The following is a 27,903-nucleotide window of genomic DNA, read 5'->3' as shown; positions in this document are numbered from 1 at the left end:
GTACCAGTCAGATGTTTGACTTAGTGCTAATATTTATTATTAAAAAAAAAAAAAATCAAAACCACCACCAACAACAAAAAAAACCACCAAAAAAACCCCAGCAGAAAACAACTTATTTCTTTGTATCTTCATGTTGTTTTCTTTCCTGGTCTGACACTAGCATTGTGATATCTTTTCTCAGTTATACATTCACTAATGCACTATTCATTTTTTAATTACGTACCCCTGTCTTTTTTGATATAACCAGATGGAAGATTTGTTATCCAGTTCATTTAGATTAGTGGCCTGTAGGATAGGATGCTATTTAAAAAAAAAAAAAAAAAAAAGTTATAGTGTGCTTAATAACACTTCAGGTTTTAAATGCACACATGGAAGTTGAATGTTATTTAATTCATAATTCAACATATGAATGTTACATGTAGTAGTGCCTGTAGAGATTGATTAAATATATTTTCTTTTCATATTTTTCAAAAATATGGTTTAAAATTACAAAAAGTATGCTGTGAGCTGTACGCTGCATTGATTCAAGCATAGAGAATAATGTGGCAAATATGTTTAAACCATCTTTTTATGTGATAAATGCTTCCTTTTTTTATTTTCTTTGTTAGCTCTCAAGTACTGTGGATGCCTTGTGTCTTGTTCTTGTTTAGTGTTTACCTTTATGAGCTGACGTAAAGAATTTTATCTGACGATAGAATTGTTTCAGCAATGTGGTTTTTATTTTTTTAATATAGTTGCTTTTTCTTTTTGTTAGGGAGGAAGCTTTATTTTATCATCTTCCAGAGGCCAGCTGGTTCGATTGATACCAGATAGTTCTGGCAAGATTCATCAGCATGCCCTGCCACAGGGTCAGGGCATGTTTTCTGGAATTGGTAGAAAGGTTTCTTCTCTTCTGGGTATATTGTCTCCTGGACATGATGCTGTGGTAAGCTTGAAAAACATTCATATTGTACTCTGCTTTAATTTCTCTCTGTAATTTCTAGCCGCAGTGTTCAGGCGAGAAAAAAGAAAAGGCTGTGTAAGGATGTATGATGACCAAAAAAAACCAGACAAGACTCAACTCATTTATGTTACTTATATTTCTTTGAAATTTGAAAGAAAGATAGAAACCAAATAAATCTGTATGCTTTGTAAAGGAGAATGCTGACTTGCTCTTTAGATCTGAATAAAAGGAGACTTTAAAGTAGTAATACTTCCTGGGGAATACGCAGTGATTCAGTCTTGCCTCTTTGTAGTAATAGCCTCATTACTACTTGAAGAAACTAACAGTAACCTGTAATTTTACTTTTCTGATTTAGGGTTGCCAAGGGTTGGTGATTGGGTTGAGCTTTGTTAATGAACTCCACAGAAGTTGGAAGAAAGTATGAGAAACATACTTACTCCAGATGTGCTTATATCTATAAAATAAGACTTCTCTTGGAAATTATCGTAATACTCTCATCTTGTAATATAACTTGTGTAGGTTGCCCAAGGAAGTGATTTTTTTGTGGGCTGAGAGTGGTGTAGATTGTTGTATCCAAATATTAAGGCTGTGCTTTAACCTTTTTAGCTTTTTCTTTTTTAAATGCAGATTTCTAGTGTTCTTTGGGATAAAGAAAGATCAAGCTTTTATATGCTGACAAGTTCAAATCTAAACAAATGGGAGATTGACGATTCATCAGAACGTTATATTCTCAGCTGGGATATCAACAGGATCCTGAAAGAACATATTACAGATGCAATTTGGGTAAGAGCCAGCTCACCTGGAAAGGGTTTGGGTGTTTGTTTAATTAAGAGCCTATTTATATATAGTTATAAGTCAGATTTATTGTTTTTTAGGGTTCTGAAAGTAACTATGAAGATATTAAAGGAGGAGTAAATATACACTACATGGATTTGCAACAGAATCGGTAAGGAACTACACTTGCATCTGGTAAGACTTACATTAATGAGATAAATGTGTTCTGTTTTCTTACAAAAACTTTATATAAGTAATTGCAATTTAATTTTACTTGAGTGCTGCTGTTGATAAAATAAGCACGTCATACTAGATAACTAGGTTATCCTATACTTCATGCAATCATTATCTCTTTAGCATTACAAATTCGTTAGAATTTGTAATTGTAAGAATAATTCCTTCCACTTTTTTTAGTGTCATTTTATCAGGTTTGGGTATTTGTTTTGTCTTGATATTACAAAGAGAGCAAGTAGGCAATTTTAACTTGTTCCAGCAAATGCAGAGAATTCAGTATCTCTTGTATTTAATTTAATTACATAAAATCACAACTGCCTTGGTTCAGTTTTGTACTGCAATACGAATACTGTTAATAAAACAGCTTGAAAGAACAAATAGTATAGTCTTTCTTTCTAAAAAAAAATACAATATTGGAAAATATTTATTTGTGATTGTACTTAAATATCTGTTTTTGTGAGTGGTAGGGTTTGAGCAAGTAAAATATGTAATAATCATCTCTCAATGGTGTGATATCTGTTGTTGAATAGTGACGGACTGGTGATACTTGCTGCAGCATGGCATCCTGGAGATCGTCCATGTCTTGTCTACTATACTCTGATAACAGTAGAAGATAAAGGCTACCAGATGTCTGATGATGTTGTTGTGGAGGTCACACAGTATAATCCATCTTTTCAGGTATGCAAATGAAGGCTCTGAAACTGAGTTAAGAAAGCACAGTGTTTCAGAATATTCCTGTACATAAATCAGCTATCAGATTTTTGTCTAAAGGAAAATCAAATTCTCTGTCTTAAGGTTGTTCTTGGAAGTATGTATTCATAGTATTCTGAGGAAAATGTGTACTAGCATCTTTTAATGTTTAATAGTAACTGTATGTAAAGTTTATGCTTTACATTTTGAAGTATAAGATAAAAAAGCCTCAAAAATAGAAGTCTAAACATCTGATTATTACTGCTTTATTTTAATTTTTGTCCTGTCTGTGAAAGTTTCTACAGAGTAGTTTTATGGTATACTCATGCAATCCATTTAGAACAGATCTCAGACCCTGTTGGGACTCTTGTAGCAGGACAAGGAATTAAGAGACCTGTATTTTGGTCCTTGCTAGACAGCTGGCTTGCTGAGAGGGGAGGACACATCGGTTGTCCTTGGTGTACCTCGTTTGTGCTGTCTCTTCTGGAAGCATAAACTTGGGCATTAACTTTCCTTGGTAAACTTCTTCCACTCTTCCCCCTCTCCCCTCTGCCTGTAATGTCATCTTAAAATTGAATCTTAAGGTGGAAGAAGAGTGTGAAAACTGTAGAGTTATTGATCTGTTTACTTATCTCTCCATGTGAAATTAGCAAGAATTTAATAGATATGGAAGAAAAAAAACCCAGGATCTTAAGTTTTAGGGCAAATTAAAAGTGATTTTGTTTGGTTTTTTTAGGTTCTAAGTGTTATCCATATCCTGTTAAAAATTAAAACAAATTCAGACAACTCAGATCAGCCTTTAAAGTGTTAGATGTTTGTTTAAGGTTTTGATAATATATGTGATATTGTTCATATGTAACGCTTTCAGTCAGAAGAGGAAGTGTTGTGCTGTCTGGTAGTCCCGGATTACTTTAGCCATGCTGCTTACCTCTATAAGGAAGATGAAGTGTTTGCTTGTTCCACTGGAACTGGAAGAATTTCTTTACCCCAGGAGAAAATCATATTTGGCATACAAGGTAACGTGCGGGGGGGTGTGTGTGTGTGTGTTCGCATTTTGTTGATACTTTCTAATTTAATGTTTTTACAGTATTTAGATTTCTCAGCGAGCAGAATCATATTTATGCTCCTTTTTTCTCTCTATTAAATCTTTCAAGTTTGGAGTTTCTCATGAGTGTACGGAGAAAGCACTGACGTGACATCCAGTTTTGTTATTGCTTACTCTACAGTGTTTTGGATGAAAATTAAGTAGATCCCTACTTGTGGTATATGAAAGGGTGGGGGTTTTGTTGGGGGGGGGGTTTGCCCCCCCCTTTTTTTTTCCTTCCAACATTCACTGTGGATTTTTTTTTTTTCCTTAAAGGTAACTTTGTGTCAAGGCTCGGCCTAAAATTCGTACTAGGTGCCTGTGTCAGATGTCATCCTTGACCTTTAGAGGTGTTTTCAAGTGGGATGCACACATTGGTCCTTAGGTAGAATTTGAACTACCTGAATCTTGATTTCTTTTGTTTTTTCTTCTTTCAAACTTGCAGTATCTGGAAATCTGCATCTTGAGTAGCAAATAGTATCCACAATTTCTATAAGTCAGGTGCAGTTGTCAGTTACTGTGGGTTAGTTCATGACAAAATTTAATAATTGTCTATGAAACTGTTACATTTTGTTCTTAAAGTGGCATTTATGTGCTTTGTTCTTTTTTTTTTTTCTCCCTTTTTTTTTTTTTTTTTTCTCTCCGCTCATCTTAGGAGATAGCATTTTAGGAGCAGGTTCCTGTACTAGCCTCCCCATCTTCTTTACCAAAAAAAGTGGACTTATCACCATCTTGTCCAGGGAAAACATTTCTGTGCTTCCTGAAGACCTTGAAGATTCCCTGTCCTCTTCAGTTGCTGGACCAAGAAGTGAGGTAATGGTTGGTTGTTTGGCTGGTTGAAAACGAAGGGTAGGAATAAAATGTTTTCCTGGCAGTTTTGAATTTTCACTGTGGAAATCCTAGCTTGTTTGAGTTTTAAAGGTTTTTTTTAAATAGAGACTCAAACACTTGTAACAAAGGCAGTTTTCAAAACCCAGGAAATTTTACAGCATCTGCCAGTTTGGGTAACTTTTTTGTTTTCCTTTGTTTTGAAGTCGAGATTTCTATGAAGTTTATATTTTTTTTTCACATAGATGTATTACTATATGTCACTAGGCCTCATATAACACTACTGCAGAGACTCAGACTTTGTTCTCACTTTTTGATCAGGATGGTTTCTTCGGTCTTTTGTGTCTGTTCCTTTGTGCATATGAGAGACACTTTTTTCTTATCACACTGTGAAAAGCTTGGAGGCTAAGCTGAGAAGGGCTATATAGTGGCTGAATATTGTTTCTGGTCTGTTATATATATATTTTTTTTTTTAATGTAGTCTTATAAAAATATGTTAAAGTATTTTTATTGATATTTTGGGCAATGTGCATTTATTAAGCTCTTATTTACATCTAACATGTTTTGTTTAAAATGTGTGTGCCCTGGAGATGTCCCTGGAGTAGGAGGGAAGAATAGAAAAATTGTTACAATATGAATTAGAGAATATTTCTATGGGGTAATAGTAAGTTTCAATCCTTATTCCAATTAAATCACCTTTTAAATCAGTTACTATTAACTAGTATTTTAGTGGAAGACCTTTGTGGTGATTGCTCAGATGGAACTATATTTTTCTTATTGAACTGATCTAGTAACATTTGTCTGCACTTAGATTGTTTTTGTGGGTGGTAGTACTTGTGAACACCTTTTAAATTCTGTCAAAAATGTTGGGTTTGAATGTTAAAATATTTAAAATTACCATAAAAAGTTTGACTGATGAAATAAATTGGCGGAAGTTCCTTTGCAGTTTGTGTGAATTTTATTAAAATGCTTGAGGTCAAACCACTGTGTGGCTTTCATTGTAATGTATCTTACGGGCTTATGTTTGGCTTAATAAACACAACTGCTTCCAGGTGGCATTTTTATTTTAAATCTACGTTGTTGCTACTTAGAAAAACTGTTTTCATTTCATAATGAAGATTGATATTTGTCTTTCGGCTGAAGTTTTTACTTTGCATTTTCAGAGTCCTGCGTTTGATGCAACCAGTAGGCTAGAAATCATAGCTCAAGAAGATAAGACTAAATTACTGAAAGCTGCTTTTCTACAGTACTGCAGGTAGAAATTGCACTCGATTTTAGAGGCTTTGTTTGTTTGCTATTCTTGAAGGCACTCTGATATTTGAGTAAGAGATTGTCTTGGTAAAGATACACTTGTGCTGTTTTAATTAAAGCTATTTTAATGACGCACATCTTAGGAAAGTGTTAGATACATCTTGAGCTGGTGAAGAAAGGATACATGCTAAAAGGAGCAGAATTCTATAATCTCAATGACTTTTCGCTTACTCTGCATAAATTCTATGATGTTACGTTACTGCCAGTGAAACAACTTTAAACTTTGTTATTTTGACTTCTTTATTTTAGGAAGTGGTGTTTTGTTGTTAAAAAACATTCTTTCCTTTTCTTCCTCATTTGTATTTGCATAGTTGTTTTCAGTAATATTTTCAAATATGTTTAATTACTATTTATGTGGCCATGAAGAATAACTAGCATGGCAGATTCTGTGGCAAGACGATATCTTTTCTTAGATTGACTGATATGGGGGGAGTGGAAGGAAATACACTGTTTGTCAGACTGGCCTGACGGGTAGGCATGCATGGGAGGCATGCAATGCCTCTGAAAGGTTTGATGTTGAGATGAGTGATGTAAACAAAGGAGGAAGAGGAGAGATAAGAAGATAAACAGAGCTGTAGACTTAGATTAATTGTATTTAGAGGGGATTGTTTTCAGTATATATTTATTTTTAAAAGAAAAAAAACAACCCACAAACCCTCTTAGGACTAATCTCCTTAAAGAGTCTTAAAACTTGGAAAGAACAGATCTAAGATAACAGGAAGTAGGAGTGCTTTTGACATAGAGCTGCATGTGAGGTAGAAGATTATGAAGGGGATTAGGCACACATAATAAAGGATATCAAGACAAGATCTGTAAACATGCATGGAATTTAGAAAGAAAATCTACATGTATTCACAAGTGAACATGTCAGTAAACAGAACTGCTGCTGAAGATGGCTGTAGTCCTGAGGTGACTGGAGTAGCTAAGGTCTGAGAGCACAGATAACAAATATGAAAGTTAATATCACTGAGGATGTGAACGAGGGGGTTGGAAACAGGGTCAGAAGAAAATAGGAGGTAGTAAGGAAAACAATGTGAAATAGTATGAAAGTGTAATGTTGTTTTGATTAAAATTTGGGTTATATTTGTGAAACCAGAAGAAATTAATAATTTGATGTGTATAGTATTGGTTCAGATTTTTTCCAGAAAAATAGTATGGTAAAATGAATGGAGAAATCTTTCATAGAACAGATGTAGCAATGGCCTGTCCAGATGGCCAAGCAGTTGATACAGAGCAAATAATGGAAGGTTGTTTAATAGATTCAGTATATTCCAGTTTTTAAAAGTATAGTTTGATTTAGTAAACCTTTGTGCAATTTCTGAATGCACTGCTGTTTTTTATTTGAAGATATGTTGCTCATATAAACATGCAAACTGAAAGTCTCATAAAAATAGAAATATTTAAAAAATTAGATAATATATTGGAATCACAGTATCCCTTCTTAGTCAGAATGCTATAATTTTTAATCACAAAATCAAGTCAGTGCTTTTTGTGAATATTGTATGCTTCTTACATAGAGTTCTTTAGTACAACTTCATACGTTGGAGGTTTAAGCATTTGGATGCTTCTTACTCTTTTACTTATTGACCTGAATAGAATAGGATTCTCTGAAATTATAGCAAATAAGAATAATGCATTATATTTGCTGAAGCATTTTCCTGAGAGGTTTTACTCTGTTGCCATTTGTGGGAGTGATTACATGTACCCTTGAGAGGATTTTAAAGCAAGCAATAGAAATTTGGTGACTTAGCTACCAGAGACATCCAGACTTAGCTCTGTGTGGTGAAACTTTTCTCTTAAATAATAATAATAGGGATAATAAAATAAAAAGTGACTTGAAACACTTCCTGGCTTGTGCTTTTTTGTTTTATAGATTGTGCAGCCTACTTGCTTTAAAGAATCAGAATACCTTTTATCCATAGAATCAGAATACCTTTTATCCATAATTAGTTTAAAGACAGCCCAAACAATGCTTGATGTTTATAATCTAAAGCACTTTACAAAAAGCATATCAGAAAATCCTACTAATTGAGTGGTTCTTGTTCCTGCGATCCTATCTGTTGTTTTTATTTCACATACTTTGTATTTCTTTTATTTCAGGAAAGATATAGTCAATGCACAAAGCATGGTAGTTGAGCTCTTTCCAAGTAATGCAGATCTGGATTCTGATGCTGAACTGGATAGGGCGGTGACTCAGATCAGTGTGGACTTAATGGATGATTACCCTGCCTCTGATCCGAGATGGGCTGAATCTTTACCTGAAGGTAAATATAATGGTGTGGAGGGTTTTTGTTGGGGTTTTTGGTGTTGGTTGGGGTTTTTTTCTTTTTTTTGGTGAAAAAGTGTCTGTAGTACTCCAGATAAGACTATAATTTAAGCTTTGCAAAAAAGGCATAGGTGTCCCTTGCCCTCTTCCACCACTAGATATATTTCCAGAAAGGCTGAAAGATGCATCCTATGAGACTGTCAGATAAGCTTGCAGTCTACTGTGGTTAGTTCTTGACTTCATATAGTAAACACAAACAGCAAAGAAAATGTTTCTGAGAAGGGTACTTTATGCAAGGAACAGGTGGTGTCACTTTAGTGTTTCCATGATTCCTTGGATAGATCTAAATTATTTTACACAAATAGGTATGTTGAGAGAAAGAGTTTTGCTCTTTCTGAGTTTTGCTCTTTCTGAGTTTTGCTCTTTCTGAGTTTTGCTCTTTCTGAGTTTTGCTCTGCTCTTTCTGAGTTTTGCTCTTTCTGAGTTTTGCTCTTTCTGAGTTTTGCTCTTTCTGAGTTTTGCTCTTTCTGAGTTTTGCTCTTTCTGAGTTTTGCTCTTTCTGAGTTTTGCTCTTTCTGAGTTTTGCTCTTTCTGAGTTTTGCTCTTTCTGAGTTTTGCTCTTTCTGAGTTTTGCTCTTTCTGAGTTTTGCTCTTTCTGAGTTTTGCTCTTTCTGAGTTTTGCTCATGCTTAGCCCTTTGTGATTGTGGCTGCAGAGCTTCTGGTAGGCTTGTATCCTGGGTAGAGTGAGCTCGTCTCCCTCTGGGGCATTGCTATTTATGTCTGCCTAAAAGAGGACTAGAGAAATTTATTTGGAGTATTTATTGTACATTAACGATTAAAGCAGACATGTTTTCAGCAAGAAACTTCTTTATTCATGCTTCCCTGTCTCTTATGAACAGTGTGAATTTGAAACTGTCCCAAGGACCTCTAGGCAGCAGTTGCCATTTACTGAGCAGAGACTTAGTTTGAAAGTTCACATAGTAAATAGTTACAGATGGATGATGCTTCCTGCTGTTGTTTCTGCATGGCAGCCAGTTAGAAATTGTCAGGCATCAGATCCTTGGTATTTTCTGAATCAACTTTATTTTTAATTTGGCAGCTTGTCTGCATTTATTCCTAGCTAAAGCAAGAAGTGAAAATTGATAGCTTCTTGGAAATAGTCTTGCTAATTTTGCTTATAGTGATAGTTCCGAGTTTTTGTGTCTTGGTAGTCTTTTGGTTTAAAGCACACTTAGAATATACAAAAATTCTGAAATAAAAAAAAATAACTTGGGCTCTGGAGGTCTCTACTGAGGTAAGATACTTGTGGGGATACTCATGAGGAAGCTTCCATCATCCTTACTGGCTCCTTTAAGGACCTGATTGTCTGGACGGAAATGTTAGCTGGCTTTTCAGATGCAAGCTCATTTGAGGAAGAAGAAAAGTAGAGCAGTGCTGGGCAACCACTTATGTTGTGCAGTGGAATTGTGCAGGCAACAGAGTCAATTAGGTCTGAATGCCTGTTAATACTTTATTTTGTAGTAGCTGTGGTCTAGGGCATAATAAATTTAGCAATAGCTAGTCCACAATGAAGATAAAAATTTGAATCTGAATCTTAATAAAACTTGAGTAAGCTGGTGAGCTGCTATTTTAGCAGCATAAAGAATTGAGTGCTTCAGAATAGTTGTACTGATCTAAAGAGACCTGATTTCTTCTGAAGGCTTTACTTCAGCTATGATAGAGTTCAAAAACCACATTAAAAATAGCATGGTAAGCAATATATAAATGTGTGTGCGTATATTTTAAAAAGTACCAGTGCGGTAACACTATAGAAATTTATAGAAATAAGTTTACCTCAGAGGCAAAAAAAATAGTTATCAAAAAAATGAAGATATCAAGTGCTCTGATCTAAGATTTGTCTCTTTTTAGAAGCAGCTGGTTTCAGCAACACATCTCTCATTCTTCTTCATCAGCTAGAGGATAAGACAAAAGCACACTCCTTCTTCATTGAGTTTCTTCATCAGGTAGAATTCTACTACTGTTTTGGTATCAGCACAGAGAGTAGAGTATTATTTTGTCTTAAAGTAATTCTTCTAGAACACAGTTTGAAGTGCATGTGGTGTGGTGTTTTTTGTTTGGTTTTTTTTTTAATAAAAGGTTGGTGTATTTGAACGTCTGGGCAGTTTTCCAGTACGAGGGATGCCGATGGCAACTCGATTGTTGCTCTGTGAGCACGCAGAGAAACTAGCAGCAGCTATTGTTCTCAAGAATCACCACTCCAGGCTGCCTGATCTAGTGAATGCTGCTATACTGATCGCATTAAACAAAAGGGAGTGTGATATTCCACCAAGTCTTACCCCTGCAGATGTGTTCTTTCGAGAGGTAAGAAACCTGTTATTTCTGAATCACTGTATAGTATCGCGTGCAGTAGAAGTTGCAATGCTTTAATGTATACTTTGAAACTTTTCCCTTTAAAAATCAATTCAACTTTACACAATTTCCCTTTAAATAGGGATGGTGTGGCAGTATTTTCCTCACTTTAGTGTACGTACTTTTTTATGTCTGCAGCTGAAACATGAATTCTGACAAATTTAATGTAGCAGAAGTAAAGTTGTTACGATTTCCAACTAACTAATGTGGATGAGCAGTGAAAAAGACAAGTGACATTCTCTGGCACATCAGAAAAAGTATGCTAAATTAAATATATTATTATTTTTAAGGGGTGAACTGAAGAGTATGAAGGTTTCCATATAGGAGAGGTGCTTTGATGAGCTGTCCTGGATGGAATTGTATCAATTCAGTCTCTCATAATTTTTTTGTCCTGTCTAACATTAGTGAATCTAAGCTAGTTCTCAGTTTATGCCACGTTCCAGTCAAGCGCCCAGTCTTTATTTCTTCTTTCTTGAGAAGAACTATACACATAACATTTATTCTTAGGAAGTTTTTTCCTGTAGAGGACAGTAGTTGCTAGTGGAGAAAAATAAATATAAAAGAAAATAGAAATAATAGTCTGCTATTTTAAAGCAGGTATGTTATCCAGTATGCTTTATCTAACAAAGGTTCTACTGCCAAATGTTTCAGAAGATGATGGAGGAATACGCGTAATGAAAGTTTATGGAGTTGCCTTCAAAAATGAGGATTTTTTTTGCTTCTGGATTTAAGTCCAGAAAGGAGGCAATTCTTGTATTCTAAGTGTTGTATGAAATACAAGCTGGTGATTTCATTATCCATTTGAGTAGTTGACACCTTTTAATATTTTTGCTATTGATGTGGTTTCCACTAATATTTGTTTACTTTTCTATACAACTCTCATAACTTGGCTTTCAGGTGTCAGCTGGTGATGGATATGTTTGTGTTCAGTGCAATTTTTCATTCTATCTTTAAGGTGTCCCAGATAGATTCCATCTTTGAATGCTTACTAGAAGAAGAGGAACAAATGCTGAAAGATATGCCTATTGAATCAATTGAGTGGGCCCAGATAGTTGTCAATGTGAACAACATCATTAAGGTATAGAACTGCATTAACTAAAATGTTTGTGGGAGGGGAAGGTAAATACTGAAGAGCAATCAACAAGCTGAGTGCAGCACATCTGAGTTACTGACATGAGAGCAAACATGAATGCACTTTTCACATGTCCAAATGTATTAGGGAGGAAAAGATGGTCTCACGCAGAATTAAGGACATTCCTTTTCATCCTGAGGCACTGCTAAAGAGAATTTGAGAAGTTGCAGCATTGTTGGAAGTTTTGAAAGCACGAGTACGTAGCAAAGAGTGAAGAGCTTGTGCTTGAGCACTGAGGTTTCTTGCTTAGTCAATATGTGCTTTTCTATACGACTGAGAGAGTGGTGTAGAAAGAAGGGGGATATTAAAAGAATATTTCAGAATTAAAAAAGACAACATCTTTTACGGTCTGTGTATATGCAAGTAGACTTTAAAATACTTATGTTCTTGCCTTTAAATAGGACATGCTACAAGCTGCCTGTCAGTATCGTCAGTCTAGAGCCTCTTTATATAAAACAGGAGAGCTTCCAGAAAGAGAACCTGAATATATTCCATGGACAGGTAAGAAATTATTATTACTAGTTTATTAATTATCTATCCTAAACAAAAAGTACTTTTTGTGAGTTTCAGAACACATGAATTTCAATCTGAATGTTAAACTTACTGTTAAAAGCTGCTACGAGGTTGTCAGTAAGAACAGGAGAAGCTGAAGGTTCCGTTTGGGGAATGAAACTGAATGAGTCAATGAACACTTATTTTGTCCAGTACTGATGATAATTCTTTAAAACTTGCATTGCAAATTTGACTACAAAAACAAAGTTTGGGAAACAAAGCTAAATTTTTTTTTTTTTTGTATGCACTAGTTTTGGTTGGCAGACCTATGGGATACATAACATTAAAATGAATCATAAAATGTAATCTGTAACTGTTTTAAAAGGACTGATGATTCTCCACTTCCTTAAGTGTGTTTTGTTTTGGTGTTTTAATAACATGAAAAACTATCAGAACAAATGTTTGCAGAAGCAAGCACTTTCCAGTTGGTGCTTAAGCTTCCTTCTGGCCTCTACGTATAAAACACACTTGTTAGTGCTCCCAAGATAAATATCTCTTAAAAAGCAGGACCCGTGCAAGCTATTTTGGTGTGTTATGTCTTGATGACTACATCCAAGTATTTAAATCAGGTTAACAGAAATTGCCTTTTCCTTGTGTGTATTCTCTAGTTTGCTTACAGATTGGGCAAGTGATTCTTTTCTTCTGAAAAATAGCTGGTATTGATAGTTGGCAGTATAGATCTGTGTAGTTCAGGGGGTGGTTTTGTTTCTGTTCTTTTTTGTTTACTGCATTTTGGCTGAATTTAATACGTAAAGGTAGATAGGAGTATGTGGGGGTTTTGGTGGGGGGGCTGATAGTATTGCTTTGATTTTTAAAATTAAAATGTTTATTAGCTTTTTTCTTTCTATTTTTTTTAATTATACATAGTAACGTTTTTGTTTTACTTCAGCACAGATTCCTGAGGTGATAGGATTATTGTTTTAATGTTCACTGTGTTGTTTTCCCAAGCGTCTAGTGGCCTTCGTACAGCAATAATACGTCAGCACGGAGTCATTCTGAAGATGGTGTATCCCCAGGTGGACAGTAACCTCCGTAGCATTGTGGCTGAACAGTTGGTAGCACTACTGGATTGTTTTCTAGATGGCTATGTTTCTCAGCTGAAATCTGTGGACCGCCCTGCTGATCAAGAGCGATACAGCAATTTGGAAATGGAATATGTGCAAAAAAGATCAGAACTCTTGTCTCCTCTCCGTAAGTACTGTCTGTTTTCCTTAATGCAAGGATTAAATGTTCCATTCGATGAGGAAATTATGCAAATCTGATAGAGTAAATGGCATCTGTCTGTCAATTCTATTTGTTCTACATGTTTACCTTCAGAGTATAAATGACTGTTTTTATGATTTAATGAGATATTTACCAGATTGCAGAATTGTATCCAGGACTGCATCCATGCCCGTAACTCTAATAAGACATGTTGCTGCTTGAATTTTGTTCTTTTGCTAACTTGTTATATTTTTCTGGCAGGAATTTATGTTGTGCCACTTGGCTGAAAATAGCCTGTAAATGGATTTCTAAATGTTTATGTTGTTGCAAGTTGACATAAACTTATATACCTGAAAACTTGTTTAGTGTTTATCAGGAAAAAGTTACTTTTTGAATCTTGATTATTTAATAACCAAATCTGTTGTTTAACCTGTCAGATGTGGTCAAGTCTTTAATGAGTAATTGACAGCAAAGTCCCCTTTTTAAGTGGAAGTAACTTGGAGTAAATACATTTTAGTAACTTTATAAAGTTTAGAGTTTTTAGACTACAAATGAATAAATAGAACAATCTAATAATCACTACCTCCTAACATTCTTAAACATTCTTAAGAAAAGTCTCCTGAACTATCATTCTCAGTTTTACTGACATTCATGGGCTCTGTTAGCTTGTAAATACATTTTATATCATTATGTTCAATCTAAAGTTCATATTTCCTTACAAACAAAATTGAGTATTCTGCTCTTACGTATTTAACTGAACCAAACAGAAAGAGTTTAAATAATATATTTTTAATACAAACCCCATTGTCTTTACTTGTTCTGCTTTTTATCAAAAGCCTTTGCCTGCTGCTTTTCACTTTGTTTAATTAAATGGCTATTATTACAGATATTAAGTCATGGGTTGAATCCCGCCCTCCCCCCAGCAGAAATAGCAGATGATGCTAACTTTCAGAGAAAATAGGATGTATACTGGCCGTTTAGTATTCTAAACTTCTCTTCTTCCCTCTTGTAGTGGGGGAAGGAGGTGGCAGGTATGTGAACTTGCATGTGCACAGGATATGTATGCAGTAGGTGAATGTTTCTTGGGGAATGTGTAATTATCTCCTTGATGTGAACACTTGAAACTGGTTTTCATTTTTCTGGTGTCTGCCCTTGGTCATCCTCTTACAGTCAGAGATGAGCTTGTTTGATATAACATCTTTTTCTTGGTTACTTAGTTTCCCTGGGACAGTATCAGATGGCAGCTGCTTTAGCAGAGAAGTACTGTGACTTTGATATCCTGGTGCAAATGTGTGAGCAGACAGACAACCAGGCCAGATTACAACGTTACATGAGTCAGTTTGCAGATCAGGTAACTCTTTTTTCTATTTCCGTTAGATAGTGTTTTCTAATAAGTTTGCATCTGTAATGTTGCAAAAGTTATGATTTCTTTTTGTTTGTTTTTTTGTTAATGCATATGTACTTACATATACATAGGGGGGTAAAGTGGAAAATTGAAGTCAACATTCACTGTGCAGAACTCAATGGAGTATTTTACCCTGAGACTGCAAAGCAAGTCAGCAGAAATACGGGTACTAGCTCTATGGGCAGTGGCTTTTCATGGGACCTTTTTTGTGCTTCAAACACATTGCCTCACCCTTAACATCTGTCAGCATTTTGTGACTTGTTCACCGAGGTGCTGTAGTCAGCGTGCTGTTGTTTTATTAAACTAATGTAATACAAATTTAAGGATAATTTCCAAAAGAGAAGATGAGATTGTTAAATGTATAAATAGAAAAGTAGTTAAGGAGAGTAGGAAGGTAGGGATGTTGCTGTGGTCTTTTTTTATTGTCCTGCTGGGTACTTGTTGGACAATTTTTCCAACGTCTGTTAAAATCTGGTGTAAAAACTTCTAAGTGTGCTGAAGAAGTGGAAAGCTTAAGGAAAAAGCAGTAGAGACTACTTGAAGTGAGGGGGACTGGGACAAAAGTTTCCTAATTTGAGAGTTGGTGAGATCAATTTGTTTAGCTTTCCACAACAACTGTGGAAAGAGAAATCCTGCAGTCTACAGGTTTCCTAATAAAGAGAGTACAGAAAGGTTGTTTTAATAAGAAAAAGCAAAAGTATTAGTAACAGACAGAAATTATAGTAAACGTTTTCAATAGTGAGGCTTAAATACTCACACTTACTGCCAAAGAAGGGGATAAATTCTCTATTTTTTTTTCCTCTTCACATGCTTTATTTTAAAGGAAAAATGTAACACTTTCTGAAAAGAAGTTACTGTCGCAAATGTAGAGCTGATCTAGAGATCAAGTCTAATAGATAGAATAGCAAACTGATGGCCTCTTCAAACTTTATTTTTTAAATTGTTAATTCAATTAAAATTTAGCATTATTCTAAAATTACTCTGAAGAGACTAAATTTAATCTCAAACATAAATCCTAATTAGTTATTTCACACTGAAGTTTTTGAGGATAAAATAGTTTTTTAAAAAAAAAGACATCGTTTTTTAACAACGACTGAGAGAAGTAAGGTTGTAGGTTCACTTGGAGATAGGAGGGAACGTTTCAAAAACAGTGACAGCGGAAGTAAACTTATATATGAAAGGAAATAGCACAGAGTTCTGAGGGGGGCAAAGGAACAGGTAAAAAAATAAGACCAGAATTGTGATTGATGTGATACCTGTTTCCATTCTTGTAGGTTAATATGAAGAATTTACGTTTGGCACTTCCTTCACTTCCATTGAAGGGTGCTGTGTGTATCAGCATCTGTTGCAGAGTAGCTCATGAATTCTTTAAACACTATTTCTATCAGAACTCTTTAATTTTTTTCATCAACGCTGGTTTTTTTTGTGTGTGGGTGTGGGTGTCTTGTTTTGTTAAGCAGGTTCTTACCATGTTCTTGCCAATTGTATTTTATGAAGCATTTTACCTTAGAAGACAAACGAGGTATTTAAATGTAACTTTTAAAATGTGTTCATATTCCTGTTATCTTCAGAATTTTTCAGATTTCCTGTTTCGCTGGTATCTAGAAAAAGGAAAGCGAGGGAAGCTGTTATCTCAGCCTGTTGCTCAGCACGGACAGCTGGCCAGTTTCTTGCAAGCTCATGAGCATCTGAGCTGGTTACATGAAATCAATAGTCAGGATTTGCAAAAGGTAAGGTTTCTTAAATACAACCAAACTGAAATATCGCATGTTAAACAGGTCAAGTACATATTCAAGTAGGCAAATTATCTAGTTAAGACTCTTCATCATCAAAAGACAGCTTATCTAGATGAGTTAGGGGAGAGATGACACAGATTATGAATGGAGTAGCAAAAGCCTCCCTCCAGGCACAATCTGGTATATCATATAAGCCACTGCACCATGTAATGGAAATTAGGGCTGCTTTTCATCCCTTGTTGGTGACTAATACTTTTTATCAAAGAAGTTTTGTTTGGCTACGTGATCACTACTTTGATGGAATTGGGGGTTCACAGTGAATATCAATAGCATTATCTGATTATCCAGCAAGGGAAAAACTGAAACTTATATTTCAAGACTAACTATTTAAAGCAAAGGAATTTGGAGGTATCACAAAAGTAAAAAAGGTATCGATTACTTTAATCACTTACATGCATAGTTGAAAAGTATTTTTTTTTTTAATAGCAAATGTGCATGTGGATAGATTAATGTGACATTGTTTTTAAACTTGATCCTTTGTTGCCTTGTAGGCTGCCCAGTTATTCTTTCCCCACTTCCTGCTGGTCAGTCTCTCCTTCCTTCTGCTAGACTTAGGAATGTATTTCACTTCAGCAAATAAACTATTTCTAAACAAAAATGGCTTCTTTCAATCCATGTGCACATTTATTAAGCATGCAGAGCATGGAAACATTTACCCTACTGCAAATTATAGGTTGATAATACTGTATGCCCCTAAAACAAAACAAAAAACCCAACCAAAACAAAACAAAAACCATCCTGAGAATATTGTAATATTCCATTTGTGTCGACTGAGGTTTTCTCTGTTATAGCAAAGCACTATGAAGAGGGGGCAAGGATTCTAAAATATACAAGTAATTCAGTCTGGATAGTTTATTTCTGAGTAAGTACTCAGAAACTTTCTGTTCCTTTGTCTGATAGACAAATAAATTCTTGCCTATATGTTTGGTTACTGCAGCAGTTATAATTCTGTTTTTTTCAAATTCCTGAATTAACAAGTAAATCAATCTGCATGCAAAATTGTTCTGTCAAAGCATATTTGCCTGGCTTTTATGGCGAAGCCTTGAATAAGATCCCAGAGGTATAATACGTGAAGTTGCAAGTTATTACTTGATCATAAGATAGTTTTTCTTGATGAGTACTGAAAAGATTTTTTGCATATAATTGGAGTAGAGATCTGTATGTCTTCCTGAAGAGTGTAATGCAGAGTTTTAATGTGCAAGTTGTACGACTTTTGAAAGTAAGGGTTATAGTATTACAAACGATAAATAGCTGTGAGACTGCAATTCAGATTAAATCCTTATCTGTTAACCTTCTGATGTTAACTTATAAAACTGATTTCTAACATCTTTATTAATTTCAGGCTCACAGAACGTTGCAGACTTTAGCAAATATGGAGACCCGATATTTTGCAAAGAAGAAAACACTTCTTGGCTTGAGCAAATTAGCTGCACTGGCATCTGACTTCTCAGAAGACATACTGCAAGAGAAAATAGAAGGTAAGAAATAAAAACAGAGCAAAGTGAAGAATAGACTAATGAAGTTATTGAATTAGAATCACGTTAATTTTGCAGATTGTTAATTTGTTAGGTTGAGGGCTATAACTTAATGTGGTAGGGGTAAACAGGCTGATGATTTTGCTCATTGCAGGAAGGGTAAGGAAGACAGCATGAGGCAGTAACCTCAGTATTCACTTTCACCTGTGAGTTAGGACTATGAGCATGGGAAATTTGTACCTTTTCACTTTTTCTAATATCATGCAAAATACTGGCATAATTAACAAGGTGCATAGTAGTTTGAGACATCATTAGACAGTTCTGAAGTGGCTGAAACTTGTAAACCATTCACACTGAATGTGTTTTCATGAAGCTGCATTTTATATTTCAGATGCAAAGTAAAAATGATTTAATTTCTTAAAGCCTGTTTATTGAATGGCTCTCAATTATGAATTCCACTCAAGTCATGAGACTCTTAGGCTGTACAAGGAAATCCAGTAACTATGTTGTATTGTAATAAATTACTTGCAAATATATACGTTTGTGATCAAGAAGTGCTTTCTCAGCATCTTACTCTCTGTATCTAGAAAGTTACAGTGACAGTCTTTCGTTATGCTCTAACTGAAAGGATGTTAACGGGAAAAGTAGGAATACCTATTCTGCTTCATTACCAAATGCAACAGTCCCACTGCTCTGCCATTCCTATCCCTTTGGAAAATACCCTTTTCCTAATACTGTTTGTGCAGCACATGGTGCTGTGAGTTTGTGAAAAAGCAATTCTACACTAATAGTTAAGCTGATACTGGCCACCAGGGGGAAGCTATGAAATACTACTCAAGGTTACTACTGAAGCTTACTTCTATTTATCTGCATATTTATCCATGTATGTTATGTACGATTCTTAAAAGAAATCCTGTTGAAGAAGCCCAGGGATAATTATGATAACTAAGTAGGCTTTACAGATTATTTTGAGCTTGTAATAATAATAATGTATTATCTGCTTTTTAAATTAGAAAACATTGCATGAAATCTTAAAGTTTAAATTTGTTTTTCTCACCGCTGTGAAAAAAACCCCAACGCTGATGTGAAGAATCTCATCTTTAAATAGGAAAACCATAGAAAAGTGAAGAAATCAAAGCTTTATTTCAGTAGACTAATGGACTCTCAAAATTTGGTTTGGACTTTACTCTACTACATGTTTCTATATGACACATGACATAGCTTTTAAAACTTACGCTCTTTGTGTATCAGTTGCCTATTGATAAAGAAAAAATAACTATTTCTGCCACATTTTGCTTATCCATTTAAACAGATAAAATGCTCCTTAGAACTGTTTTCCCCTTTCTACCATGCAAAGGACCTGGGTGGGAAGGGCAGGGTTCACATAGTGTGGCTGAAGTTATTCCATTTTGATTGTTTCAGCCTAATAAGTTTCTAACCCTGAAGCAGATCATACTGGAAAACAAAACAATCAAAAATGGAATAATTCATGAGATGGAGCAGGTCCATGGCACAGGTCTTCAGCCAAAAGGTAGCTCCTAAAAATTGCAACCAACTTACTTCCCTGCATACTGCAACAGCTTCCCTCCAATCCTATGTATTCATTTTGTGATTTTGAGAAAAAAGAAGAGTTATCAGTCTGCATTACACTGGGAACCTGAGTGGAAAGTAAGAACTAGTTCACCAGGATGACAATACTGAAGTATTTCTGTGCTTCAGGAACATAGATAAGTGTCCAAATAGAATGCTTCATAACAAACACTTGTAGACCTGAATAATGTTGTGACTTGACAGTTATTACTGTGCCATAGAATTTATTACTACATTTTAATAACATGAAACATTCATTTCCTTAAATGACTACAAGAAATATCAGAACAGGAACGCTTTCTGTTACATCAGGAGACGCTTCCTGAACAATTACTGGCAGAGAAACAGTTGAACCTCAATGATATGCCAGTGTTGTCTGCATCTCAGCTCATTGATGTAAGTATCTCATGTTTTCTTCATTACACAGGTAAAGTTCCAGTATGTTTTCTGCCTCTGTGTGACAAAATAAATGAGAAGATCACAGGTGTCTTTGTCCCTTATATGACTTGCTAAGCACCTAAAGATCTGATATATGAATTGGTTTATCTTTGCTTAGTTTCTACCAGCACCAAACTTCAGAATGCTGGTTTTAGTTCAAATTTCTTCTTGTTGAATGTGTGCTTTAGAGTGCTGCTAGGAGAAAAAGCAAATCAAATCGGTGCCAGAAGCTGATTTACTGGTTACCTTCTGTTACATTCTCAGTAGGGCAGAACTTGGAAAGCAGAAGGAACAAAGAATTCCACCTTAGTGGAGAAGGATGCTGCAATCTAGAAAAAGAAAGGGCTAGAAGCAGGAAGAGGCTTTTGGTCACCTGTGCAAAGAGGCACCCGAAGTCTTTCTACTTTTTTTTTTTTTTTTTTTTTTTTTTTTTTCAAAACCAAACAAAACCCAACCCATACCGAAACAAAAACATGAGCTGCTCCAGTACTGGGATCACTCATAGCGCTGAGTCCTTTTCCACACCCCTCGCTGGTGTTAGCCAGGAACCAGTAGCCTTACTGTTTCTGCCTTGTTGGCAGCATATTTTTACCATCCAGTGATGCACACAAAAAATAGTCAATGAGTAACAACGATACATTGTAGAACAAATCAGGTCCTGTTTGGGTGTCAGTTTTGCAACTCCTTACTTTTCTGTAATCCTGTGGAAAATTAAAAGCTGATAGCGTGCTTGTTTACATTCTCCTCATTTTCTTAGAACAATGCTAATAGCAGATTCTGAAGTCATTACCTGCACCTTTAAGTGAGGCTAGCTGTGGGATTAGGGAAGAGTAGGAAGTGTCACTCATGACTTGGCAAGCGCTGGCACCGTGACAGTTTTCCTTCTGAATTCTCTTTATTGTCAAACCAATGTTCATACTTGCTACATACAATGCGAAAATGAAACTCAGAAAGTGTAAATAAAAAGAGCGTTAATGTTAATTTTCCTTTGAAGTACTAATTTAGAATTTTGTTGGGGGGGGTGAAATATTGATAGCAAACTTGTCTGTTTTTAAAAGGTGAAAGGCAGTACGTGTGCTTAAGTACTGCTTTGAGTTTAATTACTGAAATAATTCTGAGAGCTTATTTGTGGAGCTGAGCTCTGGCTACAATAGTCCAGGAATGTTACAGCCTTAAATGGCATTTAAATTTGAAACCTAGCAGCCTTATAGCCAATATCATTTGTCCACAGACCATTGTCATGTAGGTGGAATGCTGCTCTAAAACCTTAAGTATATTCCTTACTATAAAAATACTTGCAGTTGAATCAAGACATATTTTCATGAGAAGGTCATGTAAGTGGAAAATACATGGTGGTCTTCCCACAATGAGTTGTCCGTGATATCAGTTACATTAGTTTGTAGGCTAAAAATAATTCTCTACGTTAATCTCTCGTATCGTAGATGTACATATGTGATGAGAACAGAAGGGCCAATGAGTATGACTTCAAGAAAGCACTTGATCTGCTGGAATATATTGATGAGGTAGGAAAAGTTTTTGAAGGATTTCTAACCCAGGGACTTATTTTTTTTGTTTATTATTATTTAAGCTAGGATGGTGCATCTGTAGTTAGTTAACATATTAGCTTAGTGTACTGTAATTAAAAATAACCCCTGATGTGTTTTTTCAGTTTGTTTTTAAGTCAATGGAGACTTACTGCCAAATGTGGTTTAGATCATTTAAGAAAAATGACACTTCTCATCTTCACTTCCCATTTGTAGTCTATAGTTTCTTTTTTAGAGCCTTGCTTCCCTACAGGCTTTCTCCAAACAGGACAAAGATCATCTGTTTTCAGTAATTTAGTTCTTGCATCTTCCATATTGGCAGTTTCTCTGATGGTCATGAGATAATGTGGGATAGTCACCAGCTTTTTAACATGTAAATAGCATTGAACCACAGATTTGCTGTCTGCTTTCTCACTGCATCTCGTTGTATGACCTAGTATCTTGTCAGGGGTAATTTTCCACTAAGCATGAATAAATCAATTTCTGAGGAGCATCAAACCTGAATTAACAACAGTCTTTGCTAAAAACCTAAAGTTGAATTATTTTAGCAAAAGTATTCCTTACCAATTGAAAATGAGAGCTCTTTTCTGATTATCCCAATTCCTGCTAGTCTGGGTAGGGCTCCAAGTTAAAATCCTCTCTGTAGTAGTGCTTTGTAAACACTATTGTGCCATTTTGTTGGTCTTCAATAACTTTGGTTTGATAAATAACTTTATAATTAAATTGTTTTTAAAATTTAAATTTATTTTAAATTTGTTTTAATTTCATTTCTTTTATCAAATTTTCTTTTTAATAAAATGTTTTTACTAACTAGTAATTTGTTTGCTTGTTTATGTATATGTTTACTTGTCCTGTGTTTAGTACTATATTGTATTTTTTGTACTGAGGAAAGAGTATTACTACTTAGAGTAGCATGTTACTCTGAGTTAGTTCTCTTTAGTTTAAAAAGAAAATTCAATGCTTTTTTTTTTTCCTAACTTCCCCCTTCATATTTACAGCATAAATAGTCCAAATGATAATATTTTGCAGTAAAATAAACTTGAGTGAACTCATTTGGTTCTCTTTTAAACTAGTTTTCCTCTTAAATTCTGTCAACGCAATTCATGAACGCTGAGACAACTATATTTTTTTACATCTAAATAAAATAAATGTCACTCTAAAACCATGAGATTTCAAAATGATTGTTTGCTCAGCTATTTGAGTCTCTGCCAACTTGAGTAGAACCATTCAGCACAAATTAGAGATGGTGGTTTAGACTAGAGTCTAAAAACTAGCTGTTCCCTAGGTTTCCCTGCTTTTCTCTTGCAAAAGTGTAGCGTCAAGTCAAGATCCATCCTCTTGCTTCCAGGCTTCTAAATTCAAGTGTTCATGGTTTCTGTTATCTCTTAGAGGGGAATTTAAAGTAGATGTGATGCTTCAGGACATTGAGAGGTGGGGAAAAAAAAAAAAAGGTCTTTTTTCTGACATCATATTTTAAAAGGGGCTCTGACACCAATTATCTCAACGTTTCTGTGCAATGAAGGGACTGCCCTTTCCATGACAAATGTGTATCTTTGAAGACATTTACTAATATATTCATAAAACATACATCCTAATGTGGACACTAATGCATGCTAGTTAGCTTGGCCATGCTGAAAGGAGAGCCTTGACTTCAGTCACCATTTAGGACATTTTAAAATGAAACTTGCCTAGAATACACTGTTTTACAAATTGGTATTTGTTCATGTGCTGTAAAATACGCCTTTTTTCAAATTGAGGTAGTTGGAAAGTCTGAGCCATGTTTTCAAATGGAAATGAACAGTCTTTGGTGTTTCAACAGTCTGATCAGGTCATCTGTTAAAATAGCATGTGTTAAAAACAATGTTCAGTAACTGAAGACTCTAATTCATTGGTATAATCTGTGTGACAGAGTGATTATTTCCTTAAAAAAAAAAAAATAAAAATTTTAACTTACCTGTCTTTTCTCCTTATATGAACTGAAGGAAGAGGAAGTGGATGTAAACGATCTTAAACTTAAAATTCTCTGTCAGGCTCTCCGAAGAGATGGGTAAGTCCAATATAAATATAAATTACTGGGAGTATTTGTGACATAGGTTTTCCAGAATTACATATTAGTATACTATTCTCTAGCTCACTGAAAAGATTGAATTTCATAGTATGAGGTTAGTAAAGTATAAAGTATGTGATCTGGATGTGTCTTTTTATTTGTAAAGTGAAACCCCAACAAAAAAAATCTGTAGTACTTTGTTTGCTTAGCTCACTTGGCAACCTACTATGCATTCTCAGCACCTGACAGAAATGTAGCCATGAAGCTTTCATTCTTGAACCCTGTGCTAAGGTAAAAGAAATGACTGATGCTGAAACTGTTTTTTCCTTTGAAGCATCTCAAGATAGAAGCTTTTTAAGAGCAACAGGTGCAGAGGTCACTCCTGCAAACTTTTATTTCACTTAGTTTTGGCCATTGAACCACACTGACAAGTTCATGACCTTTTTGAGTTAAAGCTGCATTCTTGACTGTAAGTGATCGAAGCCTTAAATACTGCTTAAAATGAGCCACTCTTACGGATGTTCAACACCAAATACAGGCTGAATCCAATTGGTCAGAAGAATCTTCTCATCAAGCCGTGCTGCTGTTCTCTCCCAGGTTAAATAACTCAAATGGCATTTCCTCGCTTTCCTTTCTAATTTTCAGAAGTTATCCAGCTTCTCTAACTCCCATCCATGTTCCAAGAGGACCTAAGGAGGAAAAGATGAGGAGAGAATACATTCCAAATGGACTGTGCCATTTGTGATTAAAATGGAAACAAGCAGCATTTGGATTCGCACTTATGCATAGGATAGATTCCAAAGGACAGTGGTCTGTAGCAAATAAATTCCTAGTTGCATGACTAAGTTATTGTCACATATGACACAAATAATGTGCAGAAACAGGTTCACACTATTCCAAGTGTTTTCTTCCCTTCCTGTTATTTTCAAGACAGAAGAATCCAGAACTCCTACATGGCACCAGTCCAATAATTGGTTTATGTCCTGTCTACCCCGGGCCGAGAACAGTTTTGGACATAATATTTAAACCATTTAAATCATACATAATGCTGACAAGATTTTGCCCACTCTGCTAGCTAACCAGATGCAATTTGAGATCACTTTGCACTGAATAGCGTTTAGAAAACTTCACGTCCCAGGTGAGTTTCCAGTCCAGCAAGGCTCACAAAGGCTTACAAAGAGGTTGATTGCTATTTCAAAAGAGGTAGTGTTAACTTTCATCTGTGTGCAAAAGTAAGCGTTTGACATGTTACAATACCTGCTTTTAAGGATGGCATCTGTTTTCTAGCTTAACAGCTAAAAATGGTGGTAAGGTTCTTGGGTAGAATGGAGAGCCTTGCTGAGCGTGCTCCTCACGTTCTCGTAGGGTCCTCACTATTCTCCTCTGTGCCTAAGAGTGATTTGTTTCCTCAAATCCCCCTTCCCCTTCCTTCCCTCCTTCCTTCACATTCTTCCCAATAGAATTAAAGATGAAATCCTGGAAGATCGGGAATTTAAGTGACATCCGGGGTAAAACCATGGTTTCGGCGAAGTACAGAGGATTTGTCAGTAATAGCTTCTGGGAGCCAGGTCCAGATCTGTTGCAAGCATGTCCCATTGGCCCAAGGAGGTTCATGTTGGTTTAGGGAGTGATATGAGAACTAGTTTTGTCTGGCAGTTCAACATATGGAACAGGAAATTTTAACAACTGAAAGGTTACAACCACAGCAGAAGAAGTTAGGTTGGTGTTGACTTAAAACTGCTATGTATAAAGCTCTGCAAGGATGAAAAATGATCATTTAAAAAAATCTTTCTCTTACAAGAATCTGTTTGGGATTTTTTTATCATAGATGAGACTTGCATTCGCGAGTCTGCACCTTCACATTTAATCACAAATGAGACAAACTGTATTTCTTTTGTGTCTGTTTGTGCTGTTACAGGCCTGCAACTTAGATTTTACAATTTTTTTCCTCCTTCTTCCTTTTCTCAGTGTTTGCTTTTTTGTTTTGTTTTTTTTCAAATATGTTAGCAAATTGGTGCTCTTGCTTTATTCTACCAGGAAATAAATCTATACTTTCATCATCTCAATCGTAAAATATAATTACTGAGACTAGGTAGTTCTTACCTTGATGGATAATATTTTTTATTTTATCAAAGAAATAATATTTTCTTTTACAGTTTAGAAGACAGGAAGCATTTCTGTTGTCCTCCTAACTAGACTACGTTATAGTAGTGCAATTTTATTGCAGTTTTACTCTTGGAATAAAGAATAATTAACACAAGATAGAAAAAACCTCTTGCTTTGAGCTGTAGCCAAGCACATAACACTTATGTGTGAACATGTATTAATCACCTTTGATAATTTATCAAATTTCCTGTGGATTTTTTCTTGTTAGTTTTCATTTGATTTCATCTGTGCAATTCTTTCCTCAAATTATTCTTTGACTTGCAGATGGTCCAGTTCAGATGGTAAAGATGATCCAATTGAAGCATCTAAAGATAGTATATTTGTGAAAATACTACAAAAACTACTGAAAGAAGGTAAAGTGTGCTTAAATATAATTAACTTCTTGAAATTGTTTTTTCAAAAGCTGCTTAAGATGAACACTAATATATAAGAAGCAGCGTTAATAAATTCTCAGAGTAATAAAAGCTTCCATATGCATTCCACTAGATAATTACAATCATATGGAGCTAATTCTATCTCTGTAAAATGTTGAGGGGATAATAGACGAGCAGATTTCTTGGTTATAATCTTAGTATCCTCAAATTATTTGCTCAGTAGGGCAGCCATCAGATTTGTAGCAGTTCCTTACTGTACAGTAAAGTATGTCTTCTGGAGTTAAATACATATCTTCTGTAAAATAAGGGATTAATAACTATTTGTCTGTCATTCAGAAGATCTTAATCTATTTTAGCTTAAATGGTTTTTTGTTTTTGTTTTCCTTCCCCAAAAGCAAAAAAATAAAAGAAACCCCCCAAGTTAAAGCTGACCATGGGAAGTTATGGCCATGGAAGTTAACAGCGGGGGGAGGGGAGGGAAGCAATTTAGAGTCAAAGTCCATTTTAAATATTACTGCATATTAACTTTTTCCAGAACAGAGAAGGCTTCATGTCAAAAATACAAAAATTAAGTTCTTCAGAACAGTTCTAGTTTTGTGTGTTCAATCCTGTCAATTTCTTTCCTTTTTTAAGATTCTCACACCCCAGACTGAAATGTTGCAACTGATGATATAAGTATTTATTATATGACTGATCTTTCTTTTCTCTTTTTTTTTAATTTTTTTTTTATTTTGGTGACATGTTATGTGAAGACTTGGATTTTAGGTTTAAAGATTTTAGGATTAATCATAAATTCACTGAGAAGCTCTGTGAAATACCTTTTTAAAAAAAAAAAAGAAAAGAAAAAAAGCCCTCAGTTTTACAGGCTATTTAAACTTTATTGTATTTCTTGACATGTGTAATAGAATTAGATCTCAATTCCAAGAGAGTAATTTAACTCTGAGGCAGGCACAGGTGTTTACTTAAAAATGATCTTAACTGCTAATGCAAAGTACTTTTATCAGTGCTGTAATAAAAGGTTTTGTGTTGTAGGAGTTCAGTTAAGTGAATACTTACCGGAGGTGAAGGACTTGCTGCAAGCAAACGAACTTGGCAACTTGAAATATAATGCTTACTTCGAATTTGTGTTAAAGGCAAACTATGAACTCTATGTTCAGGGACAAGCATGATTCTCACTATTTTTTAAAGTATTTTTTCTAAAGGACTGTTAAATTCATGTATACTTTTTTTATGTTCTGTTTGGTTTTTTGCTAAAACTTTGTAATAAAATCTATATGAGTAATATACTTGGTCTTAAATTTATAGACATTGACATTTTAGTCAGGGGAGGCAGAAGTGTGTTTTCAGGCAAAAGAAAAATAAAGTTTTCATTTTCTGTGCCTTTTATAAACTTGCTGTTTCATTCTAGATCTTCATTAGCATGAGTCCTGCCTGAGACTCAAAGACACACAGGGTGAAATGCAGGACCCACGGCAGAAGGTGGAAACTTCTGCTCTCACTTCATTGGGGCTGTGATTTCAGTTCAGAGAACATACTGAAAACACGAATGCTGGGTGACTGTGTAGCTTACTTGAGAAACAAATGATTGTTCTGTAAGATAACTCTACTCTGTCTTTGTACAACACTTTTAGCTGTAGAAAC

General features: G+C 35.2%; 1 protein-coding gene across 5 annotated transcripts in view; it reads left to right on the top strand.

Moving 5' to 3' along the window:
• NUP133 (nucleoporin 133) overlaps positions 1 to 27,678 on the top strand; it is a 36,691-nt gene extending 9,013 nt beyond the window's left edge. For 3 of the 5 annotated variants that reach the window (XM_050893611.1, XM_050893615.1, XM_050893612.1), the window contains exons 6-26: positions 755 to 925; positions 1,571 to 1,726; positions 1,819 to 1,889; positions 2,482 to 2,629; positions 3,510 to 3,657; positions 4,381 to 4,538; positions 5,717 to 5,808; positions 7,965 to 8,128; positions 10,040 to 10,134; positions 10,268 to 10,492; positions 11,496 to 11,618; positions 12,074 to 12,173; positions 13,173 to 13,415; positions 14,645 to 14,778; positions 16,404 to 16,562; positions 17,971 to 18,106; positions 19,971 to 20,089; positions 21,574 to 21,654; positions 23,658 to 23,722; positions 26,153 to 26,241; positions 27,295 to 27,678. In XM_050893611.1, coding sequence (XP_050749568.1) covers positions 755 to 925; positions 1,571 to 1,726; positions 1,819 to 1,889; positions 2,482 to 2,629; positions 3,510 to 3,657; positions 4,381 to 4,538; positions 5,717 to 5,808; positions 7,965 to 8,128; positions 10,040 to 10,134; positions 10,268 to 10,492; positions 11,496 to 11,618; positions 12,074 to 12,173; positions 13,173 to 13,415; positions 14,645 to 14,778; positions 16,404 to 16,562; positions 17,971 to 18,106; positions 19,971 to 20,089; positions 21,574 to 21,654; positions 23,658 to 23,722; positions 26,153 to 26,241; positions 27,295 to 27,431 — 2,814 coding nt within the window. In that variant the 3' untranslated portion in view covers positions 27,432 to 27,678. The other 2 variants (XM_050893613.1, XM_050893614.1) reach the window with 2 other exon arrangements.
• Positions 27,679 to 27,903: the final 225 nt, after the last annotated feature.

The sequence above is a fragment of the Gymnogyps californianus genome, chromosome 3 (genome assembly GCF_018139145.2).
Source record: "Gymnogyps californianus isolate 813 chromosome 3, ASM1813914v2, whole genome shotgun sequence".
Taxonomy (NCBI): domain Eukaryota; kingdom Metazoa; phylum Chordata; class Aves; order Accipitriformes; family Cathartidae; genus Gymnogyps; species Gymnogyps californianus.
The sequence above is the reverse complement of the archived record's forward strand: the minus strand, read 5'-3'. Positions and strand labels throughout refer to the sequence as shown.